The sequence below is a fragment of the Choloepus didactylus genome, chromosome 13 (assembly GCF_015220235.1).
Source record: "Choloepus didactylus isolate mChoDid1 chromosome 13, mChoDid1.pri, whole genome shotgun sequence".
NCBI lineage: Eukaryota > Metazoa > Chordata > Mammalia > Pilosa > Megalonychidae > Choloepus > Choloepus didactylus.
In genome coordinates, this window is record NC_051319.1 from 67,948,940 (window position 1) to 67,966,597 (window position 17,658).

The 17,658-nt window shown below is 36.9% G+C and overlaps 1 protein-coding gene across 1 annotated transcript in view; it reads right to left on the reverse strand.

Annotated features, from left to right (window-relative positions):
- The window catches only part of ALDH7A1 (aldehyde dehydrogenase 7 family member A1), a 50,327-nt gene that overhangs the window by 1,005 nt on the left and 31,664 nt on the right, over nucleotides 1-17,658 (reverse strand). The window contains exons 10-17 of the mRNA XM_037801706.1: nucleotides 16,918-16,959; nucleotides 13,955-14,049; nucleotides 12,118-12,202; nucleotides 10,098-10,204; nucleotides 8,650-8,766; nucleotides 7,446-7,543; nucleotides 6,827-6,900; nucleotides 661-736 (exon numbers count right to left, since the gene is read on the reverse strand). Of these exons, the coding sequence (XP_037657634.1) occupies nucleotides 661-736; nucleotides 6,827-6,900; nucleotides 7,446-7,543; nucleotides 8,650-8,766; nucleotides 10,098-10,204; nucleotides 12,118-12,202; nucleotides 13,955-14,049; nucleotides 16,918-16,959 (694 nt within the window). The remainder of the gene's footprint in view (nucleotides 1-660; nucleotides 737-6,826; nucleotides 6,901-7,445; nucleotides 7,544-8,649; nucleotides 8,767-10,097; nucleotides 10,205-12,117; nucleotides 12,203-13,954; nucleotides 14,050-16,917; nucleotides 16,960-17,658) is intronic.

Sequence of the window (17,658 nt, forward strand, 5' to 3'; positions counted from 1 at the left end):
TTTCTGCAGGATGACACTGCATGGGCTGACCCCATATGCTCTGTTTTATTATACTTGGATAAAAGTTATTTCTTCCCAAGGGGGAGGAAAAGCAAAAACAACCAACCAAACAAAAAAACATAAAAAGAACAACTCCTAGTCGGTATCTCCTTGAAGCAGGCTCCCAAGCCAGCTATTCATGTGTGGGGTGAAGGAGCTAACCCACTTTCAAGGCTCATGCTCACTATTCTAGCATCAGGATCCCCAGCTTATAAACCAGGCCTGCACGCCTTCTTCTTCCACCTCCGTCTCCCACTGCTACTAAAGTCTGCAAGGGTGCTAACCGCCCTCAAGGAGAAAGTTAAAGGGGCAGCTTCTTCCACTTTCTCCTGCTGGTGATCTCTAAGTGTCTTGCTCCTACGCCATCTCCTGCAATTAATACCAAATAGATACTTTTCTAGCCAGACACTGGGAACTAGATGAAGTTGGATGAGAAGGGTAGGAAAACAGTAGTACCAAACGGATTCTCTGGGATGAGACAGCTGTGGAATGACAGAAAAAAAAAAAAACAACAAATCAAGTGAAACAGCATGAAGACGGAGCAGAAAGTAGCAGAGTATGAAAGCATTACTCCCGACAGCTTTCAGCCCAAACCCCATCCTCCCAAAGTCTTTTTCTTACCAAGTAGATCTTCTCATGTACTGTTTCCAGGCATCACTGCCAGACTCCCTGCCACCACCAGTATGCTTTTCACCTCCTAAAGAAATACAAAATGATTTCACATCTTTTAAGCAGTTTCTGTATGGTCTCCTACCCCTACATCATTGAAATGAAGACATTAAAAGGAGTACAGAAAAGAGTGAACCCTAATGTAAACTATGGACTTCAGTTAATAATATAATTATAATTATCTTGGTTCCTTCACACTAATGAAAAATGTTAATAAGAGAAAATGTTATGTGGGGGGGGGGGATAGGAATTCCATACTCTCTGCATGATTTTTCTGTAAGGTTTTAACTGCTTTTAAAAAATTAAATAAAAACAAACAAACAAACAAAACCAAACAAACCAACAAAAAAAAAACGAGATCTACCCTGACCAGTAACTATATTCATTTTCCCCAATGTACAGTTAGCCACAGGATCTCCTCTGTGAAACCCTGCCATTGCCTTAATCCCTCACTGATTCCAGAGTGCCTCTTCTGTGACACTATGCAAAAGCATGGCTTGTGAAGACTCAAGAAGGGATAATCCAGTCAATCAGGAGACATATACAAAACAGCTCTGCCTCAAGGCTGGATGTGAGGAGAATCTTAGGGGGTCTGGATAAAATGCTATACAAGTTCACAGGTAGAAGAAGCCACTCTTAGCTTAGTGTAACACACACACACCCTCTAACACCAACAGTAACTTAGCACTTAGGTGCTGGGCATTGTGCTAGTTACATAAATTATTTCCAGTACCTCCCTCCCCTTAGGCCTATTTCAGGCCCTTTCCCTGAAACTGTTTGCACTTCAGAGAGCTCCAGATATCTTCAGTGGAATACAAAGATTTTCCCCTCATTTTGGTCTTGTAAACAAGTGTTTCGTAACTTCAGTAAGCAATTGAGTGAATGTGAATTATGTGAGAGGATGAATTAGCCAAACTGGGAGCTCTGAGCCAGAGGATGGGGTGTCTGAGAGTATGTGAATGTATGTGAAGTGGAGAGAGAAACTCATAGGAAAATCAGAGAAAAACAGTTGCCTTTGTTTAAATGTCACTGCCTCAAATCACCCAAAAAGGGTATCTAGGCACACCAGGTTTCCCCCAAGATTAACTGTAACCTGTAGTCTCCAAGTTGAAAGGTGATCCCTGGGCCCTTAGGAGAATCATGGGCTAGGCTTTGAATGTATTTCTTCCATTTTATTATAATTCTTTATGTGCATGTCTGCTTTCTCCAAATACAGAGAGGTATGTTACTCAACTTTGCAGCTACCCCAGTACAATGCTAGTTATTAGTGTGGGCTCAAGACCTATTTGTTGAGAGGATAGGTGCTAGGACAGACTGGAGACTACAGAAGCAGCTTTAAGGCTCCCAGCCCTGCCAATTGTAAGGTTGTGCAAAAGGCCTGAAGAATTCTATGTCACCAAAGTGGTGTATGCTGCTTCTGAAAAGTAAATGGATTTCCAGATTTAAGATGATGGAGTGAAGATTTTGTCCCCTTATCTCAAAAATCATCACTATGAAAAGAAGATCAACATCATTGGTCATCAGTAAAATGCAAATCAAAAACTATAATGATATACCACTTCACACCCACTAGGATGATTATTATTTAAAAAAAAAAAAAAAAAAAACAGAAAACAGTTAAGTGTTGGTGAGAATGTAGCGAAACAGGAACCCTAATACATTGCTGGTGGCATTGTAAAATGGTGCAGCCACTGTGGGAATCAGTTTAGCGGTTCCTCAGAAAGTTAAAAATAAAATTACCAAATGACTCAGTAATCCCACTTCTTGATATATACCCTAAAGAACTGAAAGCAGGACTAGAATAGATATTCGTACACCAATGATTATAGCAGCATTATTCACAGTAGCCAAAAGGTGGAAGCACCCCAAATGTCCATCAGCCGATGAACGGATAAACATAATGTGCTAAATAACCACAATTGACTACTCAGCTGTAAAAAGGAATTAAGTTCTAGTGCATGTTACCACATGGATGACCCTTGAAGACATTATATTGAGTGAAAAAAGGCAAACAAAGAAGAAAAATAGACAAATATCGTATGAACTTACTTATTTGAAATATCTACAAGAAGCAAATTTCATAGAGCCAGATAGTAGATTATAGTTTACCAGTGGTCAGGGTAAAGGGTTAGTTATCATTTAATGGGTGCAGTGTTTCTGTCTGAGGTGATGAAAAAGTTAGGGTAATGGATATTGGTGATGGTAGCACAATATTATGAATGCAATTGATACTACTGAATTGTACATTTGAAAGTGATTAAAATGGGAAATTCTAAGTTGTATCTGTTACTACAAAAAAAAAGTTCAACACTCTAACTGAATAAGATACAAAAAGAGCAATGCTTCCTGTCAAAACAAGGGAATATCTGTGACCCTACACTAAGACATGAGGGCAGGAAGCAGATGGAGAATGCTAAGTAATCCAGTCAAGAAGGAAGATGGAACCCAAGAGCCTGCAGAGGGAGTGCCTTTGAGAAGCAGCTGGTTTTCTCACAGAAGTCCAGAGAGGCTCAGGAACGGGACAAGAGCCACAGTTACCCCAGGAAGCAGAAGGGGAGCAGAGGGCTGAAAATAGGAATTTATTGAAAATGTTTAAGAGGAGCAGTTATCACTCTCAGGTGACTACCCAACTCAACAAGAAATAAGGTGGACCAGATTGGGGAATAGAACTAAAGACATTCTCAGTTCAGGAAATGCCAGTTGTAGTGAAGGTCAGGAGTAACAGACCAGACCAAAAATATTGGTAAAAATATGTGTACAGAACATTGAAAACCCCCAGGCTTCCTCCCCTCTCCAGCTTCTTCAGTGCTGGCAGCTAACCTTTCAATATGCCCTGCAGGAGTCTGAAAGGTCTTTCTCTGAAAAACACAAACAAACAAACAAACAAAAAACAGAATACTCCTCAAAAAGAACTATGGATAGTGATCTTTGTTGAAAGTTCTATAACAAAAAAAGGCCAGGTTTCCACCCAATCACCTCATAGCCAAGACCTCCATTCAACAAGAACCACCCACACACGTAAAGATGCTGATCAGCTTTTGAGTTCTCATTCCTGGTATGAGTTGACAGCCAATATTCAGCAGGTATGGGAATAAATAAATAAATGAACATGCAAGTAAATATGTAAATAAATAATAGACAGAGTCCCAAACAAATACAAAAAAGGAAATAAGGGGGAAACAAAATAAAAGGAATTAAGAAATTGAAGCATATCAGGAAGCAGAAGAAAACCTAGAAGACAAACAAACAAACAAAAAAACCCCAACCTTATTATTGCCTAAGTGTTAAGTGTAGAAACCTCTGGATAGTGGAATATAATTTTATTTTCTAACTTACGCTGATCTATATATTCTAATTTCTATACATATACTGCTTTTATATTAAAATATTTAAAAAGTTATATTAATGTCTTTAGAGGGTTAAGAGAAATAGTGATTCCATAGAACATAGAATTCCATAGAATTCCATTTTAAATTATGTCATCAAAGCACAAGAAATAGGCCTTGGTATTATTTCTAATGATGGCAGAGGATTAAAAAAACTCAACTGAAGCATTAAAAGAAAAATGTGAGGAAATCTCCCATTTAAAAGAACAAAAAGTCTATAAAGAGATGGAAAATAGGAAGGAAAAGATAATGAAATCGGGTGATCAATTATTTGAGAGATGACATCCAACTAATAAGATTTCTAGAAATGAAAATACAGAAAATAGTAGGGAAAAAAAATCCAAGAAATACTACCAAGGAAAACTAGCAAAAACTTCCCAGTTGGAAGCAATGTAGATATTTTAGGTTACTTGTTTTTCTTATCCCTTTGTTTGGTTATGGTTTGTTAATTTTCTTGGGGTATGGTAGGAACATGTTAGAAGCAATGTAGTTATTTTAGGTTATTTGTTTTTTCTTATTCCTTTGTTTTGTTTGAAAAACTTTTTTTTATTGTTTTTTAATTTTTTGATAAAGTTAAAAAACAATGAATGTGTGTTAAAAAAAGTAAATGAACAATGGGGGGAGGAGGGGAATAGAATGTTTTGGATGTTTTTTTTAATTTTAATTTTAATTTTATTTTTTTGGAGTAATGAAAATGATCAAAGATTGATTGTGGTGATGAATGCACAACTATATGATGATACAACAAACTGGTTGTATATATTCTGAAGGACTGCATGTTATGTGAATATATCTCAATAAAACTGTATTTAAAAGAAAAAAAAAAGAAAAACCTCCCAGAACTGAAAACATTGAGCCCCAGGATTTAAAGGATCATTTGATAGTAGTGCTGGATAAATAACTCTGAATATTCTTAAAAAAACACTGACTTGTGCACTTAAAAAAAGTGAACTTTGTGGTATGTGAATTATATCACATGAAGCTGTAATTTTAAAAAAAAAGATACAAAGGACTGCCCAACTGATTATCAAACAAAAAATTTTAAAAAGATCTCCACTGAGGCATATGATTGTGAAATTTCAAAACATTAGATATAAATAGTACTGTAGATCCCAAAAATGTTTGAGAAGAAAAAAGGAATCAGAAATTAAAATGGAATAGACTCTTCAGAAGCAATTCCGGAAACCAGAAGTCAAATGGGTAATGTCTTCAAAACTCTGATGAAAAAATCATTACAAACTATATAGAAAAAAGACAGAAGGCCTGGTAAAGGCCTGCTTGCAAGGCTGGCCCCTGGCTGGCAGCTGGGAACTTGACTGGTAAACAGTCCCCTACACTAACATAAAATTCTCCCTAAATGATAAGAGAGTGACTTCTTAAACCCTCAGCTCTTTTTGTACAAACAAGGGAATTCATTCTGAACACTTGCTTTTCTTTTGGGAATCTGGCATTCTGGTATGTGCTAGGCAGAGGGTGCATGTATGACCAGCCCCCGGTAAAAGCACTCAGTCACTAATGAACTCTCTTGGTAGACAGCATTTCACACTCATCACAATCCTTTGCAAGAGGAATTAAGCACATCCTCTGTGACTCCACTGAGAGAAGAGTCTTGGAAGCTAGGGCCTGGTTTCCTTTGGACCTCACTTCATGAAATAATGTTGTATCATATTGGGAAGATATAAGAAAAAGGAGGGCTTAAGAAGATTAATCTATCATAACAGAAGGTCAATAGAGAATATCTAAAGTTGTCAAATCAAGAGAGCAGTTAAACCACACTATTTAGAAAAACTGAGGTAAATTCAAAGGTAAATTTATTTTCTTCTTTCAGTAAGAAAAGTCTGAAAGTAATTGCTTCTGGGAAAGAAGAAGGAGGAAGAAAGTGTAGGAACTGCTCCTTCCTTTACAAGGATTTTTAAAAACTTTAAAATTTTGAAAGCTTAAATGAAAGCAAGCATGGTCTGGAAACGGGGATTAAAAACCCAAAGAACGAGCAGATAGACACGCAGGCACTGGAAACTATGTAGTGGAGGTCAAGGCTCGTCAGGGGCTGAAAAACAGCACAATGAACAATAATTGCACCATTTGGTCTAAAAATATAATAAGAATGCCACCAATTATTTAAACTTTTACAGGTATTAATACATGTTTATTTTACTTCTATATTAAAAAAATAACAAGGTAGTCTGTTCTTATTATAGTTTGGATCATTTTTGAAAAGTAAAACTTAGTATGATTGTTGGGAAGTTTTTTTCAGCTAGTACTAAATTTAATTCAAGGTTTATTAAGAGAAAACAAGAACAGAGTCCAGAGAAAATATACAATTTTGCATTTTCTCTAGTAAAAATAATGTTTAACATTAACTATGCCCACTTTGAAAAGAAAAACCAGAATGTTTCATGTGATGTTTTCTGGCTTTAAAGCAGTCGTTCTTAATCTTTCTTGGGTCTTGATCCCTCTCTGCCAGAAACAGATGCCATCATTTCAGTTAAAATAGCTCAGGTTAAGTGTCCCTGCTCTTGCGTGCTGCTGCATCTGAGGGTAAAGTGCAGGACCCTGAAAAGTAACTTTGAATATGGAATATATGCTCTAACATATATGTATGTTAGATCAGATATGAGTATTATTTCAGAATATAAGCAGGGTTTCAGTTTCTTGGTCAGATTTTTCTAACAGCATCTACCACTTTTCCTCTCCTGCACAACATTGAAAAGGAGAAATGATTCCCTACATACCAAATGCACCTCCGATCTCAGCCCCACTTGTTGGAATATTGACGTTTACAATACCACAGTCAGATCCTTTTGGTCTGTGAGTAAAAAGGGAGGCATGGTGAGATTAAAGTATAGGAAATCAAAAACAAAACTAGTATATAAACAACCCAAACAAAAACTCTAAGAGTCTCAATGCTGAAAACGGATTTTCAACTATGATGATTTCTTTTTCCTTTTATAAAGTCGATTCATTACACAAATCAGATTGAAGCAAAGTTTCAAAATAGTCAAATAAAGATATACCCAGTGACAATGTGACTGGGAAAGCCATATGGATCACACTCCCCTTTGTCCAGTGTATGGATGGATGAGTAGCAAAATGGGGGCAAAAACAAAACAAAACAAAACAAAACAAAAACACCCAGTGTTCTTTTTTACTTTAATTGTTCTTTTTCACTTTAATTTTTATTCTTATTATTTGTGTGTGCATACTAATGAAAATGTTCAAAAATTAATTTTGGTGATGAACACACAGCTATTTAATGGTACTGTGAACAACTGGATGTACGCTTTGTATGACTGCATGGTATGTGAATATATCTCAATAAAATTGAATTAAAAAAAAAAAAAAAAGATATACCCAAGCCAGCGGAAGATTCTGCCCAAATCCTTGGTAAAGATGCTACTTGAAAGTCCCTGTTTTACTTCATTATTCCATGCAAAGACCTCTTCTTCATTCTAAAAGGACAGACATTAGAAGCTGTTAGAGGATAGTGTTCAAATCAAAGTTCACTGATACTAAACTCCTTTCATGAGATGCATCAGTATAATTTTAGTGCACAAAAGGAACCAAAAAGTTGACATTTTATTAAATCTATGGTTCTTCTGTATAATGTTTTGTAACTTTATTCCCCATTTATACTTTATTGAGAAACAAAGATTAGTGCATTCTTTCATTCCAGCTACTACATATGCTAGCTAACATTTACGTACTCTACTAAGTGCCAATCACTGATATAAGCACTTTTCATGCATTTACTTATTTAATCCTCACCCTAGGAGAAAGGTCTATATTGTCCCCATTTTACAGTTAAGGCAACTGAAGCCCAGAGAGATTAAATATTTTGCTCAAGGTCTCATAGTCACACACACAAATACATATATACATATACACATTAAAAAAATTAATATTCTCCAGTCACTATGTGAAAAGAAGATACACAATTTAAAGCAAGATCTAAAGGAATGAAATCATATAGCTGTGACACAGTGCAAGTCTCATTATCCTTTAACTGTTAATCATGACAATTCAAACTCTGATTAAATTTCTGCAGTCTCAAAATGTAATCCTAAAAATTTGCTAGCAAGAATAGGGCCTTTCTGTGGGCATGAGACCCTCTAGTTATCATCCTATGTTAAAACCTCTACAGCCTTCCCCTGAAGCAGGTTTTAAACAGGTCTTCACACTGCCACCGGCATTTTCTCACTCTGTCTGCTGATACTCAGACTCAGGATATCAAACTATCCAGTCCCTTGTCTGCAGAAGTTGTCCCACACCATTCAGAGGTATGGACACAAGAGATGAGGGCCAAACTCTCCTTAAATTCCAACATTGGTCCTCTCCTCATCTTGGTTCCCGTGGCCCCTAGCTTGATATGCTTTCTAGATTTGAAGTTTTTATCTCATCATATTTTATCCTTCACCCTCAAATTTCTACTAATCAGTGGCTTTCTAAAACCTCCCTAAAGGCTAATTGAGAGAAATTTAATACACCTTCATTTCCCCCCAGTCTTCTCATTTTTTTTGACATTAGACTAGGGACGAGAGAGAGAGTTAGTTTCTACCTTGAACTTAAAGATATAAAGAATTGGGGCAAAGGTCTCTGTGTGCGCAATGGATGCATCATGGGCAAGACCTGTCACGATTGTTGGTTCTACGTAATTTCCAGGGCGATCCATCACCTGAAGTAGAGAAATGAAATAAAGGCAATTAAAGCATTTTGTTTTATAGTAGCTGGGGCCTAGAGAACAATCTTTGCCTATACTTATATGAGAAAAAAATAAACATTGCTGATTAGATGAATTATTTCTATAAAATAACTTCCCATTATGAATGAAAATTCTATCTTCCTCCTATTGGTTCCAACTTGACTGGTCAGAGAAAAAAGAAAAAAGGAGGAGTCAGGGGTGGAGAGCCCTCCCTGTATCACAACTAAGTTATGAAGAAAAAATGCAGTTACAGTGATTGTTAAATTTTATATAATTTTAAAATAGATAGCCTATACCCATTGTATAAAAATCAAAAGTTCTAAAAAGATGTACTAGAGAGGCTCTCTTAACCAGCCTCCATGTAACCAAATTGCTGGTTCATCTCCACTTAACTTATGCTCACCTTTCCTTCTATAAAATATTCTGGCTGGTGGTCAACTCTCTAGAGTGCCCCTATAATCCTGCTCTCACTCTATGAGCCGTGCATTTACCAGCAGTCAACTGTATTTACTCCCAATTCTGTGCACACCAGCTGTATTTGTTATTGTAATGCCATATTGCATTACGTAGCTTAAATAAATATTACACAAAGCAAAAAAAAAAAAAAAGAAAGAAAGAAAGAAAGAAAAAGAAAGAGCTATTTCTATAAATATTAAGTTGACTACTTTGGAAAAAAAAACTCAGTATAAGTAACAAAAAAATACACCCACACCCACAGCTAACCAATTAGGTGTGAGAGTGTCAATGGTAAAAAACTGAAGAGGAGGTGGGGAATTGTAAAAGCCTGGAAGGATGCTACTCTCAGATTGCTCTGCAAGAGACTCAGTTCTCACTGTATTTTAAAGAGAATGAAATTATAAAATGTAGATATTAAACTATAGGTAAAGTAGAGCTCATCCAAGGATGAAGACAAAAAGTTCCAATCATACATGAAGAAAACACCTTGGCCCTACAATCATAAAATGTTTGTGATTTTTTTTTTTTTCTGACTCCTGCCTTAATTGGCTTTTTCAGATAATAAGTATGGATTCTAATGGATCTGAATACAAAGTCATTTACTGCACCATGAAAAGGAGGTCTCCTTTCTACCAAATTCATAGGGACTATATTCAAAAGCAATCATTGCTGAGTTTCCCCATGTCCTTCCAGCAATGTTCCGTGTATTTTATGTTATTATTCTTTAAAACATGCATTTCCCCATATAATAGGGATGGGAATAAGGAAGATGGCAAAAATCCTTGTTAGTGCCTAAAGGAAAGGAAGAAAAAAAGCCCTTACTATGTATCTCAGACAATTTTCATTACCTTGCCACCATAGACCACTGTGCCACCTTCTTTCTTTGCTTCTTCCACTGCTCCAAGGAACATGCTCACTGCCTGTTTGGTGTGTAGTGGCCCATAGAGAACATTAGCTGCAGAGAGAAAAGGAATGCTCTCCATTTTGCCCTAAATGGTATCATTTTATTATGACAATAGTTTTCCCAATGAACAGATTAATCTCTTTATATATCCTCTCAGATCAGAGCCAGAGCCAGCAATCTTTTCCTGTAAAGGGCCACAGTAAATATTTTAGGTTCTGCATGACATACATGATGTTTGTAACAACTACTCAACTCTGCCATTGTAGTCCCAAGGCAACTACAGACAATAGGTAAATGAATGAATGTGGCTATGTTCTACTAAAACTATTTACAGAAACAGGTGGCAGGCCAAATCTGTTTGCTGACCCCTGATTTAGAAGAATGGCTATCGACAATCAGACCACTACATTAAAAGTATAGGATCAGTTTATTCATTACCATTTGTGCTGGTTTGAATGTATTATGTCCCTCAAAATGCCATTATCTTTGATGTAATCTTGTGGGCAGATGTATCAGTGTTGATTAGATTGTGATTCTTTGAGTGTTTCCATGGAGATGCGACCCACCCAACTGTGGGTGATGACTCTGATTGGATAGTTTCCATGGAGGTGTGGCCCCACCCATTCAGCATGGGCCTTGATTAGTTCACTGGAGCCCTATATAAGCTCAGACAGAAGGAGCAAGCTTGGTACAGCCAAGAGGGACACTTTGAAGAATGCACATAAGCTGAGAGAGGAGCTGCAGATGAGAGACAGTTTGAAGATGGCCATTGAAAGCAGACTTTTGTTTCAGAGAAGCTAAGAGAGGACAAACACCCCAAAAGCAACTGAGAGTGACTTTTGGAGAGAAGCTGAAGCCTAGAGTGGACCATCCTGGGAGAAAGCCATTTTGAAACCAGAACTCCAGAGCAGATGCCAGCCATGTGCCTTCCCAGCTAACAGAGGTTTTCTGGACACCACTGGCCATCCTCCAGTGAAGGTACCCAATTGTTGATGTGCTACCTTGGACACTTCATGGCCTTAAGACTGTAACTGTGTAACCAAATAAATCCCCTTTATAAAAGCCAATTGATTTCTAGTGTTTTGCATTCTGGCAGCATTAGCAAACTAGAACACCATGTATCTAATTTAGGCCAGTTGGGATCATTCTAAAGAACATCACAGTGTCAGCAGCTGGTGTGCAATTTAACGGGGAGAGACTGATGCTGTCCTATCTTAATTACGGCCACCAGAAACTAGAATTTTGACAGAGGAATATTCAGATGGGCCTCCATGAGCAGGTAGCATTTTAGCTGGGAGAGCCAAAGGTTAAAAGGAGTCAGTCATGGGAAAAGATGGGTGAAAAGCATTCCCCATAGAGAAACAGCAGGACAGAGGCTGAAATGCCTGAAAGAAGGCTGAAGGAGCTGGCATTCAGGGAGCAAGGAGGCAAGTGGTTTACAAGGAGATTAGACAGTAGACAGGGAAGGAGGTACAGGTCAGACTTTGCGAGGCCCGTGAGCCTGCTAAAGAAGGAATCAGAAAGAATAGAGGTTTCAGTCTAGAAGCAGAGTTTTTAAGCAGGAGAGTGAATTATCTAATTACATTTCAAAATCACTCTGGTTACTGTAGCAGGCTAAAGTGGAAGCAGAAAAATGAGCTAGAGGTCTCTTGTAGCCCTCCCGAGAGAGGATGGAGATGGCTTGGACAAGGGTAATACCAGCAAAGAAGAAAAAATGAGTCAAATCCTGTCCCATCTAAACATCAACCTGTGGACTAGCACTCCCAGGTCCACCCACCAGCTCATATCAAGCACTGAGGCTCCTACCCTAGGAGCAGAAGATATGACACCCCAAATGCTCAATATACTTTTTCAGGTGCTTTGGTTTTCTCGGGGAAGAGGGGTGACATCTTAGGAGATCAGAAACACCTATACCACCAGCTGTCAAAAGGGAAAATTTTTGAAAACAGAATCAAGATACTCACAGTCCCATGGGTTCCCGACACGGATCTGTGCATAAGCCTTTTTTAATTTATTTACAACTTCATCATGGATGTTTTCATGTAAAAACTAAGTGAAAAAGAAACATTCAAGGGAATAGTACAATTAATATACAAGATTTTTTAGAAATGTACAATTTTTCTTAATAGCTCTGATCAATAGTTCTTAACATGATTTCTGAAAACATAAGCAAATAGTATTTTTTTAAATTATGTAATTTCTACTTTAATATTAATGTCATGGAGATAGTAATTTCCTCTAAGATGTTAGAATAAAATCAAAAGCCACATTTTGATCATGTTTCTAAGGATCTATATGGCTAAGTTTCACAAATCAACTATTCCTATTTCTCTTCTAGAACGTTTAGATTCTTAATTAGCAGAGAATTGCAAGTACACTTATCCAAGAACATAACTACATGAGCCACAGTGAACAAATATGACAATGGTTTGGTCAAGCCTACTGCTGCTGTGTAACCACAGGCTCTCAGGTCTTAATCAGGTGAGGACAATGCCTAGACTCACTCTGGGTTCGGATGGGACTCTGGGTGACGTTCCCCGTGGCAGAGATGAATTTCTGCCAAACCATCCATCCATTCTCTGGGTTGATCTCCATGTGTTGAACAAATTAACATTAGGAAAACTAGTCATGGAGAGATCTGTAGTTCTGGAATGATTTTCTTTTCTACATACAGGTATCTCCATGGAAATCAATTTGAATTATCACTAACAGTATCCTCCAATGTTTAACACTAAATATAAAGCAGGGCTCTATATATGTTTGCTCCAAGACACAAAGGAAAAATAAATGTTGGTTGAATAAAGAAATGTTTGGCTTTCATGTCATTTCATAGTTTATCATATGATTAAGGGTATATACAATCTTTTTGACCATTCCTGTTTTCTTCTTAGCTTTAATGGAATAAATGTTTAAGTTGAACAAATTTAATCAGTTTTAAACATTTTATGAACATCTGATCATAGATTTTTTGAGAATTTCAACTATGATAAGTGTGGGAAAAGTAAAGACTGAATTACTCAAGTTTTCTCTTACTCCAATTAATTTAGATTATTAACTTTACTCATAAGGAATGTGTTCATAATGTGGGAGAATAATTCAACTTTAAACTCCTTATTAATTACAGGAGGAAAAATCAACTTTAATAATAAAATATAACAAATGCAGCCAAATACTGTACCTAGTCAAACCATGATTGATAGTACACATAGATTTTCAGTTCTGTAAAAGAGCCATGAAAATCAAGGTTGAATTCCGCACAAAACTGAAATCCAGCTATATCTCAGTGTGGAGATTAAACTTTCCAAACCCTGCACATTGAAGCTAAAACACATCTCCTTATAGAAACTTAAAATTAATTTGTCATTTATATCTATGGAAACTATATACTTACAAACAGAACACACACACACAGTCATTTGCTTTTCAATAAACCATGTTACATCAAGTCAAATTGAAGACTTGAGTTAAAATGCCAAAAATAAAATTTTTTTCAATGTTTTAACATTGAAAATATTTTTATATGAAAGCCTACACTGTCCGTCATTTTAGCTAATAGTTTTATAATTTTTTAAATGTTTATCTTGTTTTATTCTTTGTGTGACTTTGGACTTTGTCCATATTATTCTAGGCGTAAGACAGTCGAGTTACATATCTCCCAAGAAAGTAGGCTTACGTATCTCCCAATCAGGCCTAGGGAATTTTCTAGCAGTACTTCTATGACACCTCCCTAATAATAGCATTTGTTAAAAAGTGGTGTCTTAAGAGCAGGACAATCTTATTTGCCCACTCAGACACACTCACCAGCCGCCTTGCAGTCGTACACCTCTGGCCAGCTGTCCCCACGGCCGCAAAGAGAGCTGATGGAATGACTAAGCTGAGGTCTGCATCCTCAAAAGCTTAAAGAAGCACCAACACACACCCATCAGTGTGGTAAAGTAAGCAGACAAGGTATTTGCTAGCTGGTATAAAATGATGCCTTTAGAAAGTATAGTAAGCAAACTTCAAAACTATCCTTGTAAAAGAAACACATTAATATTGCAGAGACACATGTATTCATTAGGGGAAAAAGAACACTTTTCATGAGAATAGAGCAATGAGCTCTATGGTCTTTCCCAAGTACAAATGCAAACTAAGGCTCTTGCTCCCATGACCTCTTCATCTTTCATTTCTCCCAGTTTCTGACATTGACTAGGTCTCCTCTGCAGCTTCATTACAATTTCTTCTCTAAGACCTTCATCCTTTTTGTCAGCTTTATTTGCCTCCAGTCTTGACCCCATGGCCTGTTTTGAAACCAGCTTGTCTGGGCCCACAGACAATTAGAGCAATGTAACCCTCTGATTATTGCCACCATCAAACCATGCATGCTCTCTAGCATTTCTACACCCTTATTTGCATCAATCAATTCCCTTAAGTGCCTCTTGCTGCCATCCTGCAGCAGCTTTTCCAGATCTTTCAAACACTTAAGTTCTCTACACCTGTACCAGATGATATCATTCTCTACTTCATGGAAATCCTCAAAGTGACCACACACAAGACCCCTCCATGCTCCCTCAGCCCCTCTGAAGAGATCAACGTAAGATCACTTCCAAATACTTCTGATTTTTGTCTATTTTCTCCTCTTTTGCCCTTAGACAAAAAAATTCAGCATAGTCTTTACAAGATTATCCCTTTCAGATATTGACAGCCACAATTTCTTCCTACATCTTCGATTTTTCCACTGTCCTATTCCAAAAGCACCCTCAGATTAGCATAATGGCTAAGAAGGTGGTCTATGAAACAGACTAGGGTCTTATACAGCTCCACCATTTTTAATTGTGTTATTTTAACTTTAAGCCTCAGTTTCCTCATCCATAAAATGGGGTAATAATGCCTGGGTACTAATGGATTGTAGTAAGGAATTGAGGAAAGACCTATGGCTCTGGAATCTGAGTGCTGTGGTACCAGCCTGTCACCTCAAGCACACAATCTCTTTACACCTCAGAGACTTACCTTCAATGGCATCTACCTTATGGGATTATTGTGAGGAATAAATGAAACAAAGCATATAAAAAAACTCAGCATATGAATGGTGTGTGAAGGTGGTGGAAAGGGGAAGTTTAGAGGCATGTACGTCACCAGAGGAAAGTTGGAGATTAAAACATAGGAACATATAATACAGTGAATCTTGTGGTGGACAATGTCTATTACTAGCTATACAAATATTAAAAAGTTCTCTCATGAACTAGAACAAATGTATGACACTATTACAAGGAATTAATAATAGAGGGGTATAAATAGGGTAATAAATGTACCTATTGCAAACTATGGACTATAGTTAACAGAAATATTTTAATACTTTTTCATCAAAAGTAACAAATGTACCACACCAATACTATGGGTTAATAATGAGGGAGGGGAATAAGGGGTATGGAAGGATTTGGGTTTCATTTTTAATTTTTATTTATTTTATGGAGAATAAAAATTTTCTAAAATCTATTATGGGTTTGCATCATAACTATGTGATCTTACTATGAGCCAATGATTGCGCACTTTGGATGGTTTGTATACTGTGTGAATATATCTCAATAAAACTGCATTAAAAAAAAAAAAGAGCTTAGGCAATTCCAGGTGCTCACTAAATGTTATAGACAGATGATAGATAGATAGATAGATGGATAGCTAGATATAGATATAGATATAGATATTTAATTAACTAAAGCCCATACTGTATTCAGATTTCCTTAATTATTCCCTAACATCCTTTTTTTGTTCCAGGATCCCATTCAGGATACGATCCGATTAGCTGTCACATCACTTTAGGCTTGGCTGTGGCAGTTTCTCAGACATTCCTTGGTTTTGATGACCTTGGCGGTTTCAAGGACTACTAGTCAAGCATACTGAAGGAGACTCAACTAGCAGAATTTGTCTGTTTTACTCGCAATTAGACGGGCTTATGGGCTTTGGGGAGGAAGACCACAGATGTAAAGTGCTTTCACTTGCAGTGTTTAATGAATTCTCTCTAACCAGATGAGGGGTGCATCTGGAACAATTCCCTCACCATATGCTTTTTAAACCCCTAGCGTCCATCACATATATAATGAACATTTAGACACAATGATGATGGTGGCATTGCAGCTATTAGCAAGTTTGGCTTTTCATCGCAAAAGCCATGTTTCTTTTAAGTCTCAACCTACTAATTTTCATTACATCATCCAAAAGTTAAGCTGGTAGACTATTCTTTGTGAATTCTTCCAAATTCAAACAACTGAAAAAGAGAATCAAGTAATCTCCAAGCCTTCAGGTAAGTAAAGACTTAAGGAGGTTTTCCTCCCACATATAAAAGCACTCAATATTAAACATTGTCAAATAAAAAGTTGTTATATCAACAACAACAAAAAAGTACTCAATATGCCACTCAAGACAAACTCATGTTTTTGAAATCTAAAGGATCAGCAAGTCACGAAAGAGTTATTTATTCTCAAGAAGCATGTGGCCAGATTTCAGAAAACAGAAGAAAAAGCAACAAAGAAAGAGTGTCACACTACAGTGGAAGCCTCACACACATATTCTAGGCCTCAGGTAACATTTTCCACACATGAACAGCTTTCCTTCCTAGTTACCTCTGCCTTCAAACCTAAACATGGGACTCAAGTTTCCAGTACACATAACATAGAATGTCTTATCACAAAGGGACAAGCGCCTAAACAAGTTCTACCTATTCACAATGGCTATGGAGATAATTTTTTACAGAAAACAAAGTAAAGCAAAAAACACGGCAGCCTTACCAATAATGGCATTGTTTCCACCAAGCTCTAATAAACTTCTCCCTACAAAAATAAACACAAATTAATGCCTACTTCAATATTTAAAGCTAGATGACCTCAAAGTGTAGCCTATCCCAAATTATTTTTAATTTATTTTCTAAGTTAAAAAGTAGCATGAGTAGTGCATCAATGTCAAATGTCCTGATTTTGATCACTGTACTGTGATTATATCAGAGAATATCCTTGTTCTTAAAAAGATGTACGTACTCTGAAATATCTGGTAGTAAAGAGACCCAATATCTTGGATTTATACTATATATATGATACATCCAATAAGCATATGAAAAGATGCTCAACATTATTAGCCATTACGAAAACGCAAATCAAAACCACAATGAGATACCATTTCATACCTACTAGGATGACTCTTTAAAAAAAAGGGAAAAAGAAATTTGGAAAGGATGTATAGAAATAGGAACACTCATTCTTTGTTGATGGGAATGTAAAATGGTACAACCACAGTGGAAGAGAGTTTGGCAGTTCCTCAGAAAGTTAAGCATAGATTTACTTAAGCAAAGCCACTTCTAGGTATATAACAAAAAGACTCAAACAGATTATTTGTATGCAATGTTCATAATGGCATTATTCACAATTGCCAAAAGATGAAAGCAACCCAATATCTGCTAACAGATGAATGGATAAGCAAAATGTGGTACATACATGCAATGGAATATTATGCAGCCATGAAAAGGAACACAGTTC